The 14,684-nt window shown below is 37.7% G+C and overlaps 1 protein-coding gene across 2 annotated transcripts in view; it reads left to right on the top strand.

The window, feature by feature from the left end:
* The first annotated feature begins 493 nt into the window (after nucleotides 1–493).
* prkcq (protein kinase C, theta) overlaps nucleotides 494–14,684 on the top strand; it is a 42,167-nt gene continuing 27,976 nt past the window's right edge. Inside the window, exons 1-3 of one of the 2 annotated variants that reach the window (XM_024286564.2) lie at nucleotides 510–606; nucleotides 9,552–9,663; nucleotides 9,858–10,196. In XM_024286564.2, the coding sequence (XP_024142332.1) occupies nucleotides 10,079–10,196 (118 nt within the window). In that variant the 5' untranslated portion in view covers nucleotides 510–606; nucleotides 9,552–9,663; nucleotides 9,858–10,078. Of the gene's footprint in view, nucleotides 607–9,551; nucleotides 9,664–9,857; nucleotides 10,197–14,684 lie in introns of both variants that reach the window. The other variant, XM_024286555.2, reaches the window with a different exon arrangement.

Here is a 14,684-nt window from a genome sequence, read left to right as displayed (position 1 = left end):
ACATTTTATTATGTTTGACTTTTTCAATTTTCATATATTTAAACTTTTGCTTCGTTTTTAAACTTATCAACATAAACTTATCATCCTAACATCAAGTTTATTCCATTTTGAAGTGAATTACTGTGTGAAAAACGTTGATAAAAAGGACAAACTTGACAAAACAGTTCATGTAAATTAAATTAACAGGTTACTTCTTTTACTAAAAATTCTAAAACTGCTCAGATAAACATATATATGACAAAAAGCTCATATAAAGCTCATTGACGGTCGTTCTCTTTTTCCTTTGGTTGCATATTGTACTGACGAGTTTGAAGACTTTTGGAAAAATGACGTTTTTAATTCTGTTTATGTGAGAGCGTGAGAAGAGCACGACGTCAAAACATTTAAATTGTCTCTAAAAGTCTTCGATGTGGCTCTAAAGTCAAAGCTTGTGTTTTTATTTATTTCTAAAAACCAGATTAATGTTAAATATGAGCATTCTGCATAGTGAGAGGAAATTCCGTGAGCCCGTGAACGCACCACGGTATCAGCGTTTCAAACCTGGCGCGTGCTTCCTCTGATCTGTCTCGCGGGTGCGGAGCAGCGAACTTCGTCCGTCCGGAGGAGGTGAGCCTTTTATGTTCAAGTTTTTAAAGTTTTTTTGAGTTAAAATGTTTGAACCTGCGGCGCTTTGATCGATGTGAAGGTTATTGAAGCGGCGCGCGCTGTTTGACACGAGGGAACATCAGAAAATGAAGAGAAGTTTGACTTTTTAGTCCTCAGATTTACAGGGTTCTTCATGCTTTGGTATTTTTGGGGACGAAAATGTTTATTTAAACGGGAATTTTGAGAAATATGTTTAATATTTAGCGAGTTTCTGTGTAAAAATACACTCAGAAATTATGTTTGTTTTGGTTTTTGTGCTGTTTGGTGCTTAGTATCACTGCAAAAACACTGTTTATTTGTTTATTCAAAAGTAAATGATTTAAATACATATATTATATATAATAGTTTATTCTTTAAATAAAAAGAGAGTTAAAATATGTTTTAGTTTGGATGTAAAAAACAGATATCATTTGAATTAGGGATTGAAATGGATACAAATGGCGTTTTTAACATGTTCTTGTGGCGTTTTCCTGATGATTGAAGACATATTAATCAAATTTAGTTAAAAATTGCATTTCTTAGTATTTTTTCATTCATTTTGTTATGAATCACGAGCAGATGAAAAAATGTTGCTTGAAAAAGACCATATTTGTGATGTAGAAAATGCTGGGCGTGGCCACAAGCTCTCGGCTCCGCCCCATTCTGATGCACCGCTAGCAGACAAATAAATCCATGAACGTCTTTGTCTGAGCTGGAGTCTGGATCTAAACTGTCTGAGTGGATATCTCGGATGTTGCTCAACGGGAGAGCATGTAAACAGAGATCTCTCACTTATCGTGATGGGATGGAGGTCGCTCTGCGCCAACAGTCCGACTGAGAGGCCATCATCATCATTATTATTATTAAAAATATTTCTACTGTCGCTCCACAGAAACTTTGTCCTCAAAAGCAACATCTTTATTGATTTCGACTAAAAACATCCCAATTTCACACCGTTTACTTGATCCCAGATAGATCCACTGGCACTTGAACCTGACCTTTTTAACATGGTAAAGACATAAAGAACTTAAAATGAAAAAGACGACAAGGGTTAATCCAGGAGCTCTTCAAGGAAACAGAAGGCGATGCAAAGAAGTTTGGTTTCACTTGCTCTTGTTTAGATCAGAGTTCACGATCCAACAGTCAGAAGGAGACAAATATTCTCATGAACGCAGAGACACATCTGGATTCTCCCCGAAATATCTGGACAGATACTCTTGTGAGAAAGAAGAAGTTGTTCCTGGAAGCTGTTTGTTTCCAAAACTCTACAAAGTAACAATCAAGCACGGCAGTGGTAGTTTCATGGTGTGCGACAGCTTTCATTTGCAAAACCCGTCATCCGCTTGCTTGTATATCCACAACTAAGAGAATCACATGAAGGTTCTAGACTCTATATGTTAATCTAGATGCTTGATTCTTACTCTGTAAAATAACAGTCAAACATGGTAGTGGTAGCTTCATGGTGTGGGACAGTTTCAATTTGAAAAACCCGTCATCCGCTCGCTAGCATGTCCACCTCTGAGAGAATCACACGAAGGTTCTAGACTCTAAGTGTAAATCTATGTTCGATTGCTACTCTACAAATGAACTGTCAAGCATGGCAGTGGTGGTTTCATGGTGTGGGACAGCTTTAGTTTAGCAAACTGCCGCTCTGCTTACTTGTGATCCTCTTGTAGGTCCATCTCTGTGAGAATCACATGAGGGAATATCTGATGTTATTCTACTCACAATATTTAGTGAAGAGTTATTTCATTGTTACCGGTTACGTTGAATTCTTTCCAGTTCAAGAATTTTAACAAAAATCAATAGAAACTCTTGATTTTAGATTTATTTTTGGATCATGTAAATATTTTATATATTATGGATCAATTAAGGGACAATTATCCTTAAAATAAGACGGTCTTGTGGTGGTAGTGATGGTTTTGCCCATCGGCGCTCTGCTGCTCTGCGTCTCTGTTTGAAGGACTCTTTCATGGAAGCTTTATCTTCTGCGTTTCTGTCAAAGCAGCAGCTACAGTCAAAGACGCACCGCCTCCTGCCAAGAACCACAAAGGTGTCAACCCCCCCCCCCCCGACACCCCCCGCTGCGCTTTGAAGTCACACCGGGTCAGAGCTGCCCCGCTCATGAAAGCCTCCACAAAGGCATCCAACCTCTTGACCTTCTTTACATCTCCATGTTGGAGCCCAGGTGGGGGGGGTGACCTTTGAGGGCGGATGCTGATACCTGCTCGTGTTTAGGTCTCGATAAATCCTTTTAACCAGATACTAAAACATTTAGCTGCTGTCAGATTTCATCTGACATTAACGCTAGAGAATAGCAGAATTATTTCACTTTCACAAACCTAAACGGTCTTATGAAATATGTTTTATCGTCTGAAAAAGTGCAAATAAGGAAGCAGTCTCTATAAAGCTAACACACCGTCCATTGGCCGACTGTTTTTCCGTGATTAAACGTTAGCTAACCTGAGATGGAGCGCGTTGGCGACTCTGCAGGTCCTTTCAGAGGAAATGGGTGACGGGTTCTTCTTCACTTTAAAAAAATCAAAAATAAGAAGACACTACCGGACATTAAAGTAGAAAAAACAAAAGACAAAATGCATCAATTATTTCTGAAAGAGCAACATGTTACCTCTCGTTCCACCTGATGTATGGCTAAGCCCCTCCCACAAGCCAATTAAACAAACATTTCTTTACTTTTATGAGACAAATTTCTAACTTCTCTTGCAAGTATAACTTAAAAATTAACCAAAAGTTAAAAATACAGGGAAAAAAATGGCAAACGCCCTTAAATGGGGCCGTACCATGATTTTCTTAAGGCTGACCAAAATGATGCGCCTGCACGTGCTCACTAAGATTCTGCTTAATCTCAGTAAAAAGTTTAAATTTAACTTTTTCATTTAAGATTTAATTTGGATATTGGGGTAGGAGATGCAGGAAAATTGTATTTCCATCATTCTTTTCTCTCAGTTTTTGTAGATTTGGTACATGTAAATGTAATGAGAAACTTCATGTTTTTATATTTAAGGATGTGTGAGTGTATATTTATGCTTTGAAGTACTTTATATGCTTCTCAAAAACGTAATTTTAGGCTTTTATCTTCTTGTTTTTTCCACTTTACTGATCTGAAAAATAATAATAAAAGGTTCGGGTCAAGATTGACCCAATTTCACACTTGAAAACACGTCAATTTTGACCCGAACACAATATTGGGGTAAAGTAGTGATGGAATTCAGGTACATTCATAGATTTGGATACCCCAACAAAATGGTAAACGCCCTTTAAGAATTCAAACACAACCGCTGGGTATTTCAATAGTTAAAACGCTCGTTCGTTTGAACTTACTAATGGGGCTGATGATGTCATATCAGGCGGAGCTAAACCAAAATCTGGGTTGAAATGAAAACATGTGACATTAGCATGCGGCGTGTTCCATTCTTATTACATCACTGGTCGTCATCTCTGAGCTTTTAATTTAAAAGGAATTCTGTGAAATGTAAAAATTAAATTCTGATGAATTTTAATGAGATAACATAGTTTGAAAGTGTTGCTGATGCATTTTTTCATGACAGTAAATGGCTCTTTATTTTTGATTTTGGGAAGTATTTAACATGTTTTTTTTTTTTAATCTGGGATATTTTTCTTGACATCCTGTCAACTCCAGACTGCTCCATGGAGGGACATCTTTTTTAAGCACAGCTAAAAATGACAGTAAATTTGGGTTTTACTACCCAAAGTGTCATATTTTAAATTATAAACACTTTGTTTATATCACCCAGAAGTAGAGATGGATTAAAACACACAGATATGTGATTACTTGAGCATAAATGTAGAGCGAACAATTATTTTAAAATGTCCACAGATGACCTGCTTTCCACAGAGAACAGCTGCAGCCGCTCTGTTCACCGCTGAATATAATTATATAAACTGTTTTGCCAGAAGGGGGATAATAATGTCGATGAGATGGTTCTGTGGCTCTTAACATCATAATCTTCTACAACCATCGTGACTCTGACAAACGCTACCTTTTACAGAAAAAGTTTCCCTTTAATGCAGATTTTAAATCACTTTTTCTTTCTAAGATTCTTATTAGAATCAATTTAAAACATTTAAATAATGGAAAAATATGTTGGGCAAAAAACCCTACAAGAATTTGTCCTAAAAACATTCATCAGAAAACTTTGTAGTTAAACCTGCTCCACGTAGAACATCGTAACCTGGATTTATAGTTTATAGTAATGGACAAAAACTATACTATAAACATGTTTTATTGTAAAACCGCACTGCTCTAGATTGACATTCAGAATGACTTGCGTGAAAAACCACCTAGTGGTCATCTGCTGAAGTGATCTGGCTTCAAATACTTTTATTGTCTAGGATAAAGAGGATGTCTTTACTTCCTGTTTGAAGACCGTCCTTGTTTGGACAATATAGTGACTATTTTTATGTGGTAAATATGTTGGTGTTGCATTGATGCTTTTAGGGTTCACATACTTTCTGAATGGATCATATTTTACATTTTTGTGAAATTGAGATGTTTTGTATGTTATCTAATATATTTTATTTTTCATAGGTCAGTAAGTTTATGACTGAAAAAAAACTAAATTGAGATAAATTTGAGATCTATTGGAAAAATATTTGAGATATGTTTGAGACAAATTTGATTTTAGTCAAGTTTGAGACATCCTCAACAATTCTTCTGTTCATAAACTTTCTGGCTGTACGATGTTTTGTGATATTTGTCGTCTCTTTTTAAGGGTCAGTTTTATATTTAATAGATCTTATTTTAGTTTTAAGAGGTGAATGTGTTTCTAAAGAGTTGTCTGACTTAGAGAGACTACATTGAGAATAGTTTGTGAAGAGTTTGAGGAGAATTTATGAAAAATTTGAGAGAAGTTTGGAACAAATAGGAGACAAGATTGGGACAAGTATAAAAAACGTTTAGGACGAGTATGAGAGAAGATTGGGACAAATTCAAAAGAAGTTCCGGTCAAGTTTGAGAGAAATTTGGAACAAGTATGAGAAAAATTTAGGACAAATATGAGACAAGATTGGGACAAGTATGAGAGAAATTTGGGACAAGTTCGAGAGAAATTTGGGACAAGTTCGAGAGAAGTTTGGGACAAGTTTGAGAGAAGTTTTGGACACTTCTGAGAGAAGTTTGGGACAAGTTTGAGAGACAGTTGGGACAAGTTCGAGAGAAGTTTAAGATGCAACAAAATTATAACTTTTAATGTTCAGTTGCTTTATAATTAAATAATTGTGAAATTTGCAGATAATTTTATTTAGAGTATCAAATGTTGTTTTTAATTCTTATTTTAGTTTTTATAGAGGTATGTTTTTCTAATAAATTAATTAAAGAGACTACATTGAGACTAATTTGAGACAAGTTTGGGACAAGTACGAGAGAACTTTGAGACAAATTCAAAACAAGTTTGAGACATCTTCAGTACTAATAATCCTCTAGTTTTCACATACTTTCTAAATGAATGATTTGTATTTACTACATCATATTTTAGTTTTTAATAGGTGAATATATTACTATAAAGTTGTCCAACTTAGAGAATGGTTTGAGATGAATTTGTAACCAGTTTGTAAAGTATTTTAGACAAGTTTGGGATATGTTTGAGAGATGTTTGAGAGATGTTTGAGACAAGTTTGACACAAGCTGGAGACATCCACAACAAATTTAACACTTTTAGTGTTCACATACTTGGCAAATCACTGATATGTGAAATTTGTGTATGATCTCTTTTAGTTCTCAGTTTATTTAGTACATCAATTTTTTGTTTTTATTGGTGAATATGTTTCTATAAAATTATCTAACTTTGAGAGGGTAAATTGAAAACAGTTTGAGACAAGTTTGGGACAAATAAAAAACAAATAGGAGAGAATTTTGAGTCAAGTATGAGACACGTTTAAGAAAAGGTTGAAGCAAGTTTGAGACAAAGTGGAAATTGGAGATCCTCAACAAAATTAAGAATTCCAGCAGTGGAAATTGAGAGGCCCACGCTCCAACCCTCTCTTAGAAACACAATAGTATAAGACAAATTCCAGCAGAAGACAAAGTGTATTCTGTTTTTAGAATAAAAAATTATTATAATTGAAGATCTAAAATACTCTAAAGATTTGTTATTTGCGTTTTATGTGAATTAATATGACAGTAAATTAAGTTTAAGCTCACTCTTTGAGGTGCCTCATTCTCTTTGACACCACCACATTTCTAATTAAAGCTCGGAACATTTTTAATTTGCTCTGTGATCAGACAAACAGGATGTTAAATGAAAATGTAAATCCAAACTGTTTTAATCGGATGAGAAGCAGAAATAGAGGAATAAACGACTCCTTTTCCTTCAGCACATGCTGGTTCTGGAGCTCATTTCTTATCTTTCATCTACAGGTTGTGGTTCATTCAAGTTCAACACCTTACCTTCCTGCTCCTCTTGGGTGTTGTTACTGACTTTCATGTTTGCAGTTTTTCCAGCACTTTTCTGTCATTTTAGATGGAAGTATTAAAGCAGCGTCAAAAGCTGTTTGCACATGTAAAAAAAGTTCATCTGGAGCAAAAAGGAGAAAAAAAACCTGTTCACATCAGGATCTTTACTTAATTTATGATCTCAGTATCTTCAGTCTGCATCTTTTTATAGCAACCATTTCAGACAGATTGCATTTTTTTAGCATATTCAGTCAGAAATCAAGCTTTATTTGGGTGAAATGTCATTTATTTGTTTTTTTTGCTGCACCTCCACCTGGGAGTCCTATCAAATAAAGTTTTTGCTACAGGAAGCGTGGTTACGCTTTCATAACACCAGCACCGGAAGTTTTACCCCCACGCCCGATCGGGCCTCGCACAAGGCTCCCCCCCACGTGTGATGAGCTGCAGCTCACAGTGTGTGAAGGTGTGTGAAATTGAAACCTTCCTGTCTTAGAGGTTTGTTATTTAGCCATAGAGTAGTTTTAGATCTAAAATGATTAAAATAACAAAGTTGTGATTTCTTTAACCCCTGAGACGTCACCGGTGACGCTTAAACACAAAATATTTAATGTACAGTAAATTTTTTTTTTATTGTTTACACGTAATTCCAGTAGATTCTGAAGATGAGTTGAGATGAATTTGAAAAATATTTGAGACAAGTATGAGGAAGTTTGAGACAAGTTTGGGACAAGTATGAGAAAATTTTAAGACAGGTTTAGGACAATTATGAGAGAAGTTTGGGACAAGTATGAGAGAAGTTTAAGACAGGTTTGGGACATTTATGAGAGAAGTTTGAGACAGGTTTGGGACAAGTATGAGAGAAGTTTGAGACAAGTTTGGGACAAGTATGAGAGAAGTTTAAGACAGGTTTGGGACACGTATGAGAGAAGTTTGAGACAAGTTTGGGACAAGTATGAGAGAAATTTGAGACAGGTTTGGGACAATTATGAGAAACGTTTGGGACAAGTATGAGAGAAGTTTGAGACAGGTTTGGGACAATTATGAGAGAAGTTTGAGACAAGTTTGGGACAAGTATGAGAGAAGTTTGAGACAAGTTTGGGACAAGTATGAGAGAATTTTGAGACAGGTTTGGGACAATTATGAGAGAAGTTTGGGACAAGTATGAGAAAAGTTTGAGACAGGTTTGGGACAATTATGAAAGAAGTTTAAGACAAATTTGGGACAAGTTGAGAGAAGTTTGGGACAAGTATGAGAAAAGTTTGGGACAAGTATGAGAGAAGTTTGGGGCAAGTATGAGAGAAGTTTGGGGCAAGTATGAGAGAAGTTTGGGACAAGTATGAGAAAAGTTTGGGACAAGTATGAAAGAAGTTTGGGGCAAGTATGAGAGAAGTTTGGGGCAAGTATGAGAGATGTTTGAGACGAGTTCGGGACGAATATGAAAGACTTTTAAGGCAAGAGCCAGCAGTTTTAGACCTAAAATAATTAAATTAACAAAGTTCTGGTTTCTTTAACCCTTTAAGACCTGAGGCATCACTGATGGCAAATAATCACGATATCTTTAACGTACTATAATCTCTTAGTTGTTAACACATAATTCCAATAGATTCTGAAGGAGAAAAGTGGCGTGAAATCAAAAAATATTGTTACGTCCCCTATGGGTAAACTTGGCTCGAGTCAGTACAAAAGGGCACAATCACAAAAACTGGACACAAATGAGAATAAAAGGAACACAGTTTATTAGATAAAAGGAAATCTTATGTCCCGAGATGGGGGGGGGGGGATCTCAGCTCCCTGCTAATGACTGCCTGATCAAAATCTACCTAAAGAAACTAATAAGGGAAGACCACAAACTGAGACTATCAAAGACCAACCCCAAACTAAAATAACAAAACCCAGCAGTATAAGACGACCGAGGAAGAAAAGAACAAAACCAGCACCCCTCAAAGTACAGCCGCTACACAGCCTCCTGCTCTGCTCCCTGCCGGCCTCGATGTGGCCTTCTCTGTCTTAAATAGCCAGCAGGTGCACATTAAGGCACTTTGGCCACACCTGCCAGGTGAGCAGAAGGACTGGATGGAAAAAGGTCCAGCAGTAGCAACAGGACGTAACATATAAACACTGGAGCTCTGGGGTTAAAGGGCTATTTTTCAAAATAAAAGCAGTAATGAAAAGTTAAGTAACGTTTGTCAGAGAAATGCTTTAATTTGCATTTTTCTGCAGATTTTTTTCTTGTTTTTTTTAACTTAAACTCACTTTTTGATACTTGAAGGAAAGACGTGGCCGATGAGCGGCATCCCCTCTGACTGATGTGAGTCGAAAGTCCTTTGAAGAGCATCAATAAACCATATTTGTGGTTTCTATACTCGAAACGAGGAGTTTCTTCAACAACTGCCGATAGGTTTTCTGTGACAGATGAGCTTCGGAGTAGGAGGTGACTTTTGCCAGACCCCTGCACTCGTTTATTCCTCGTTTAGTGTTTCATCTCTATTAATAGTGCGGCCCCCTGTCCGCCGCTGGGACTGCACACGCACGGCAGGACTCAAATGTCAAGAATGGAGGAGTCGCTCTGGCTCTGGCAGAGCGACTGCAGAGGAAGCGGGCTGCAGGTGTGTTTCCAGCACTGCAGCAACCATTGATCACAGCAGACTGTACTTTCTGTTTTAGAGCCGAAATGTTTCTTTGTTTTTAAGATACTTTTATTGAAGTTGAGGCTTCTGAGGCGCGGAGAACAGAAACCGCCTTCAGTCAGGTCTTGCGGTTGGAGCATCACGGCTGACGAAATATTTTCTTCTTTTCACAGGTTGTTTGAAGGGCGGAAAAAAAAAGAAAAGAAGCCTGTGCTCCTCCTCCTTCCTGCCCGTGTGCCCTTCCTCTGGAGGAAAAGGGGCAGACGCTGCGCTCTGTGGCGGGGAGACGGTGCATCATCACCCGAGCGCTCTGCCAAATCTGAGAAAACCTTTTTCAAACGGCGCCGCCGCATCCTGAGGCTTCCTGGAGTTTGGGCAGCTGAGCGGAGGAAGCATGTCGCCGTTCCTGCGGATCGGCTTCTCCAACTTTGAGATCGATCCGGGTTTGGCCTACTACGAGGAGGTGCTGAATCCTTACTGCGCCGTGTACATGAAGGAGGCCATCGAAACCGGTGAGTGAGGCGCTTCTCTGACCCAAACATGAAGTGGAAGCACAGAGTTCTTGTAAAGAGCGGAAGAATTAAAGTATTGGCATCGATAGCAACAACTTTTCTATTTATACTGATGGATAAAAACTAGAGCTGTCAGGCGATTAAATTTTTTTATCGCGATTAATCGCATTGTCCATAGTTAACTCGGGATTAATCGCAAATTTACATGTGGCCTTTTTTTAAGGAAAAAAAATGTGTGGTTCGTGGAATTTATTAGTTCTACATTAATTATGAAAACAAGAATGGCAAAATGTATAGTTTTAATCAGAAATACTTTATTTTGTAACATTATATTGAGATAAACTTTCTTAACAATAAAAGGCTGCAACATAAAATGCCTAACAAAAGCCCAAGTGCAAGTGAAGGGCATTTTAAATTCAAAACTTCAATCAACGTTCAGTAAAATAAAATAAAAAACATCAAAAATAACATTTCCATAACACTTTCATGTTCATTTTTTGTCAGGACCAAATCTTTTCCTCCGCTGAACTACAGTAATAAATGAAATAGAGATTTATCATTTCCAATTAACTTTTGTTTTTTAAAACATTAAAGACTGAGAAAAGCGGGATACTCTGTGGATAGTTTGACAGTCTGTTACTGCCGCCGCGTTCTCTGGCTGCAGCTCGATGCACCGACGTGTCCAGCGGAGCTCACGCCATGAATATGCCGGCAGACAGACCGCTATGCTGGTGCTGGATCACGCTTGAACCTCCAGAACTTTGGGATATTTTGCATATTTCGCGCGGCGAAAGAGGGTCGGGCCACACACTCAAAGCTGAGATTTATCTTTTCATCTACAAATAACTGGCGTTGTTTAAACCACGTTTAAAACGTCCCCCGGTGCGCTTGCTGTCCGGAACGTCGGATGTGCGCAGCTCTCGGGACGCGGCGCCGGACGCGAGCTGGTACCACCAGACGTGATACTGGACGCGAACCGGAGCTGGGTTAGGGTGCAGGAGCTCTCCAGGTCCTAGCGCCGGCCGGTTTTAGCTCGCAGCTCGGAGGTTGGAGACCCGCCCGTGATCTAGTGTGAGAGCAGCCGGTGAGTTGGAGGGCGGGACGCCCGCGCGCGGTATGGAAAGGCACGTATGAGAAAGTCCGCGATTAATGCGTCAAAAAAATTGTCAGCGTCAAGCACATGTCGGATTAATGCGTTTTTAACGCGACAAATCTGACAGCCCTAATAAAAACATGAAACAAAAGACTTAATGTGATCTAATATTTAGAAAAAGCTGCTTTACAGGCAAAGTATGAAAAGAAAGTAGAATAAATATATTAAAAGGCATAAATAATGAAAAAAATGTAACAAAAATCAATTCATTTTCTAAACCCGTTTTGTTTGCACTAACCACTGAGCATGCCTGTAAAAAAATACGAAAATAAAGTAAAAAAAATGCTTGAATTAAAAAAAAATTGAAATAACTTACAATTAAAATTGATAAAAAAAAACATATTTAGGAATAATTTTAGATATTTAATCAATAATTATTAATTAATGTGTGTTTTTGGGACTATAAGTCGCTAAAACTAATAAAATTTCAATACCATAATGTTTGGATAATTAGTCACAACACCCAAAATAAATGCACAATGAGGAAAACAAACTTGTATATACCGTATTTTTCAGACTATACGTCGCAGCAGCCAAAAGAACATCCGTTTAACCATCCGGTACCGGGTCGTTGGGTCAGCAGTCTTTGCAAACTTACCCAGACTTCCCTGTCCCAGGTCACTTCCTCCAGCTCCTCTGAGGGACCTGAAGGTGTTTCCAGGCCAGCCGGGAGACGTAGTGTCTCCAGTATGTCCTGGGGCATAAAAGCATCATAAAATAAATCGTATTTACCATATTTTTGAGACCATTAACCCTCGTTTCTGCTGAGCAGTCCAATACGGTACAGTCCGGTTCGATCCGGTATTTTGAGCATTTCATTTGTAAAATGGACCCATTAAAAAGTACCTCACTATCTGCTGTAGGTCCAAAGAAAAATAGAACGGGACGGTTGGCGCTGTCGCCACTCAATGATTGACAGAGAGGTATGATGACATTAGAAAGTTCCTCTTTACAGCGATATTCTCCTTAGCCACACGCAGTCTTCTCTCAAACATTAAATTCCGATGGAAAAAAAGTTGAGCAACAAAAAAACGAGTTTCTTGATGACCTCTATTATTGATGGTTTTCTAGTAAATGACGCAATGACACGCTAGTGTTCTACGTCACGCGTGTGCAATTTAAACAAACTGCTCATTGGAAGAAAGGCTTAACTGAGTGGAAACGCTCGTCAAAATGAACTGGACCGTACCGTACTACTCCTTACCAAACCAGACCACTCAGTGGGAACAAGGCTTTAGTCACAGCAGCAAAAACATCCAATAATAATAATAATAAAGAAAGAAATGTTTTATTTACGGCATTTTTCAGACTATAAGTTGTAGCAGCCAAAAATAATACATTATAAAGAAAAATCAAATCCTCTCTAAATCTCACTGGAGTATAAGTCGCACCTCCGGCCAAAGATTGTAAAAGTGCGACTTATACTCTGAAGAATACAAGTCATCGGGATGTTTCTGAACAACCCGGTGTAACGCTGCGTTCACACCGACCGTCTAAATCGCATTGTCTAATTCATGGATCACACAGATGATGTTTGTGGATCAAATGTATGAATTTTGAAGATCTCCTCAAAAGTATCAGTAATTGCATCTCCATGTCTGGGTTCATGAGATCCTTCAGTCTCTATTTCTCTTCACTTTACCTTCTGTTGCAGAAGCTGCGTCTGAATTACAGAACTTTTAGAGGTTCTTATGTGACTCTGTTACCCAGTTATTAATGAGTATATTTATGTTTTAAAAGTCGATCCTGAGTATAAGTCGCACCCCTGGCTAAAATATGCAAAAAAAACGACTTATACTCCGAAAAATATGAAAAAGTCCCACTGGAGTAGGATTAGCTCTTTTGGGAGAAATCAATTTATCAAAATATGTGACGAGAACATTTTAATTTATCATAACAACAGAATAGAAAACTAAATATATCCATGTTTCACTACTATAACACATTGATGTGTATTTATCTTCATGAAACACAGAATATTATCACAAAATATAAACAATTATCCCGATGACCAAAGAATAAAGAACCTGCTAACAAGCCCAAAATCTCTCCATACGTGGATCCATTCATACACCCCAAACCATGATGGTTCCACCCTCATGCTTCACAATGGGCTTGGTGTTTTTAGGATGTCTCTTAGCATGTTTTGTCTCTGAACACAGTGAGCAGCCATTATGTCAGAGAGTTCCTCTTGGTCTGATCACCAAACCTCTTCTGGACCATCCAGATGGTCTCTGGAAGACTTTAGACGGGTCTGGAGAACCTTTGGAGCTCGGCAGGATTTGAATCCATGTGTGTTACTATAGTAACCTCTGGTTACTGTAGCCCAGGTTATTGTGTTTCTGGGCTGTTTTCTTAAGATCATCTGTTCCACCTCCTTCACAGAAATCATCAGTGATCTTGTGTTTCTGATATTTTCTAATCATTTCTCCATCCGTTGATCTCTTCTCTCCAAGCTGCTGATTATTGTAGATTTGTTCTGGTTCAGGTCTACAATCTTGTTCCTGGTGTCCTTCGACAGCTCTTTGGTCTTGGTGGAGAGGTTGCAGTCTGACTGTTGAAGGCGGGGGTGTCGAACTCGCTCAAGAGGCTGAAATTTACGGCTAAAAGCTGAAGCGAATAGCCAGCTACAATATCTGCTAATTTAGCCAAAGTAGCCTAAAAACTAAAAAAAAGCCTAAATTAAACTAGCTAGCATGTAGCTGAACTATTAGCTTAACTCCAAAATAACCTAAAAAATCTTAGTAAATGGTCCAAAAAGTTAGCAGAAGGCCAATTTTTAAAACTTTAAAACCGTAACTTTTTAACATAATTATGACAATAAAAAGGCAGGAATATTATTCCAGAATAAATCAACTTAAACCTTAAATTACTTTAAATATTTAACTCTCCATAGAAATACATTTTTTCAAAATGATACAAGTTAGAAATGAGCTCAAGATAACATCGGGTCATTAATAATAATAAAATAAAATGTTTTGGAGGACGGATAGAATTACCCGGAGGGTAACAGAATTGTTTGTTAGAGATAAATACTTGTTTTCTGCACCGTCATACAAATAAATAATTTTACATGAATTTTTTCTGGATTCTGAATGTATCATGTGAGTGAATTTATCATAGAAATGTTGTTCTCAGGTATAAACTCATCAGTTTTTGTCCCACTGAGTCGAAATGATAGAAAACTTAAGGATCTGTTGATAAAGAAATGGACACAAAAACACCAAATGTACAATTAATATAATTAAAATTAGAGCTGTCAGGCGATTAAAATTTTTAATCGCGATTAATCGCATTTTGTCCAGAGTTAACTCGCGATTAATCGCAAATTTACA

Source organism: Oryzias melastigma, linkage group LG23 (genome assembly GCF_002922805.2).
Source record: "Oryzias melastigma strain HK-1 linkage group LG23, ASM292280v2, whole genome shotgun sequence".
NCBI lineage: Eukaryota > Metazoa > Chordata > Actinopteri > Beloniformes > Adrianichthyidae > Oryzias > Oryzias melastigma.
The sequence above is the reverse complement of the archived record's forward strand: the minus strand, read 5'-3'. Positions and strand labels throughout refer to the sequence as shown.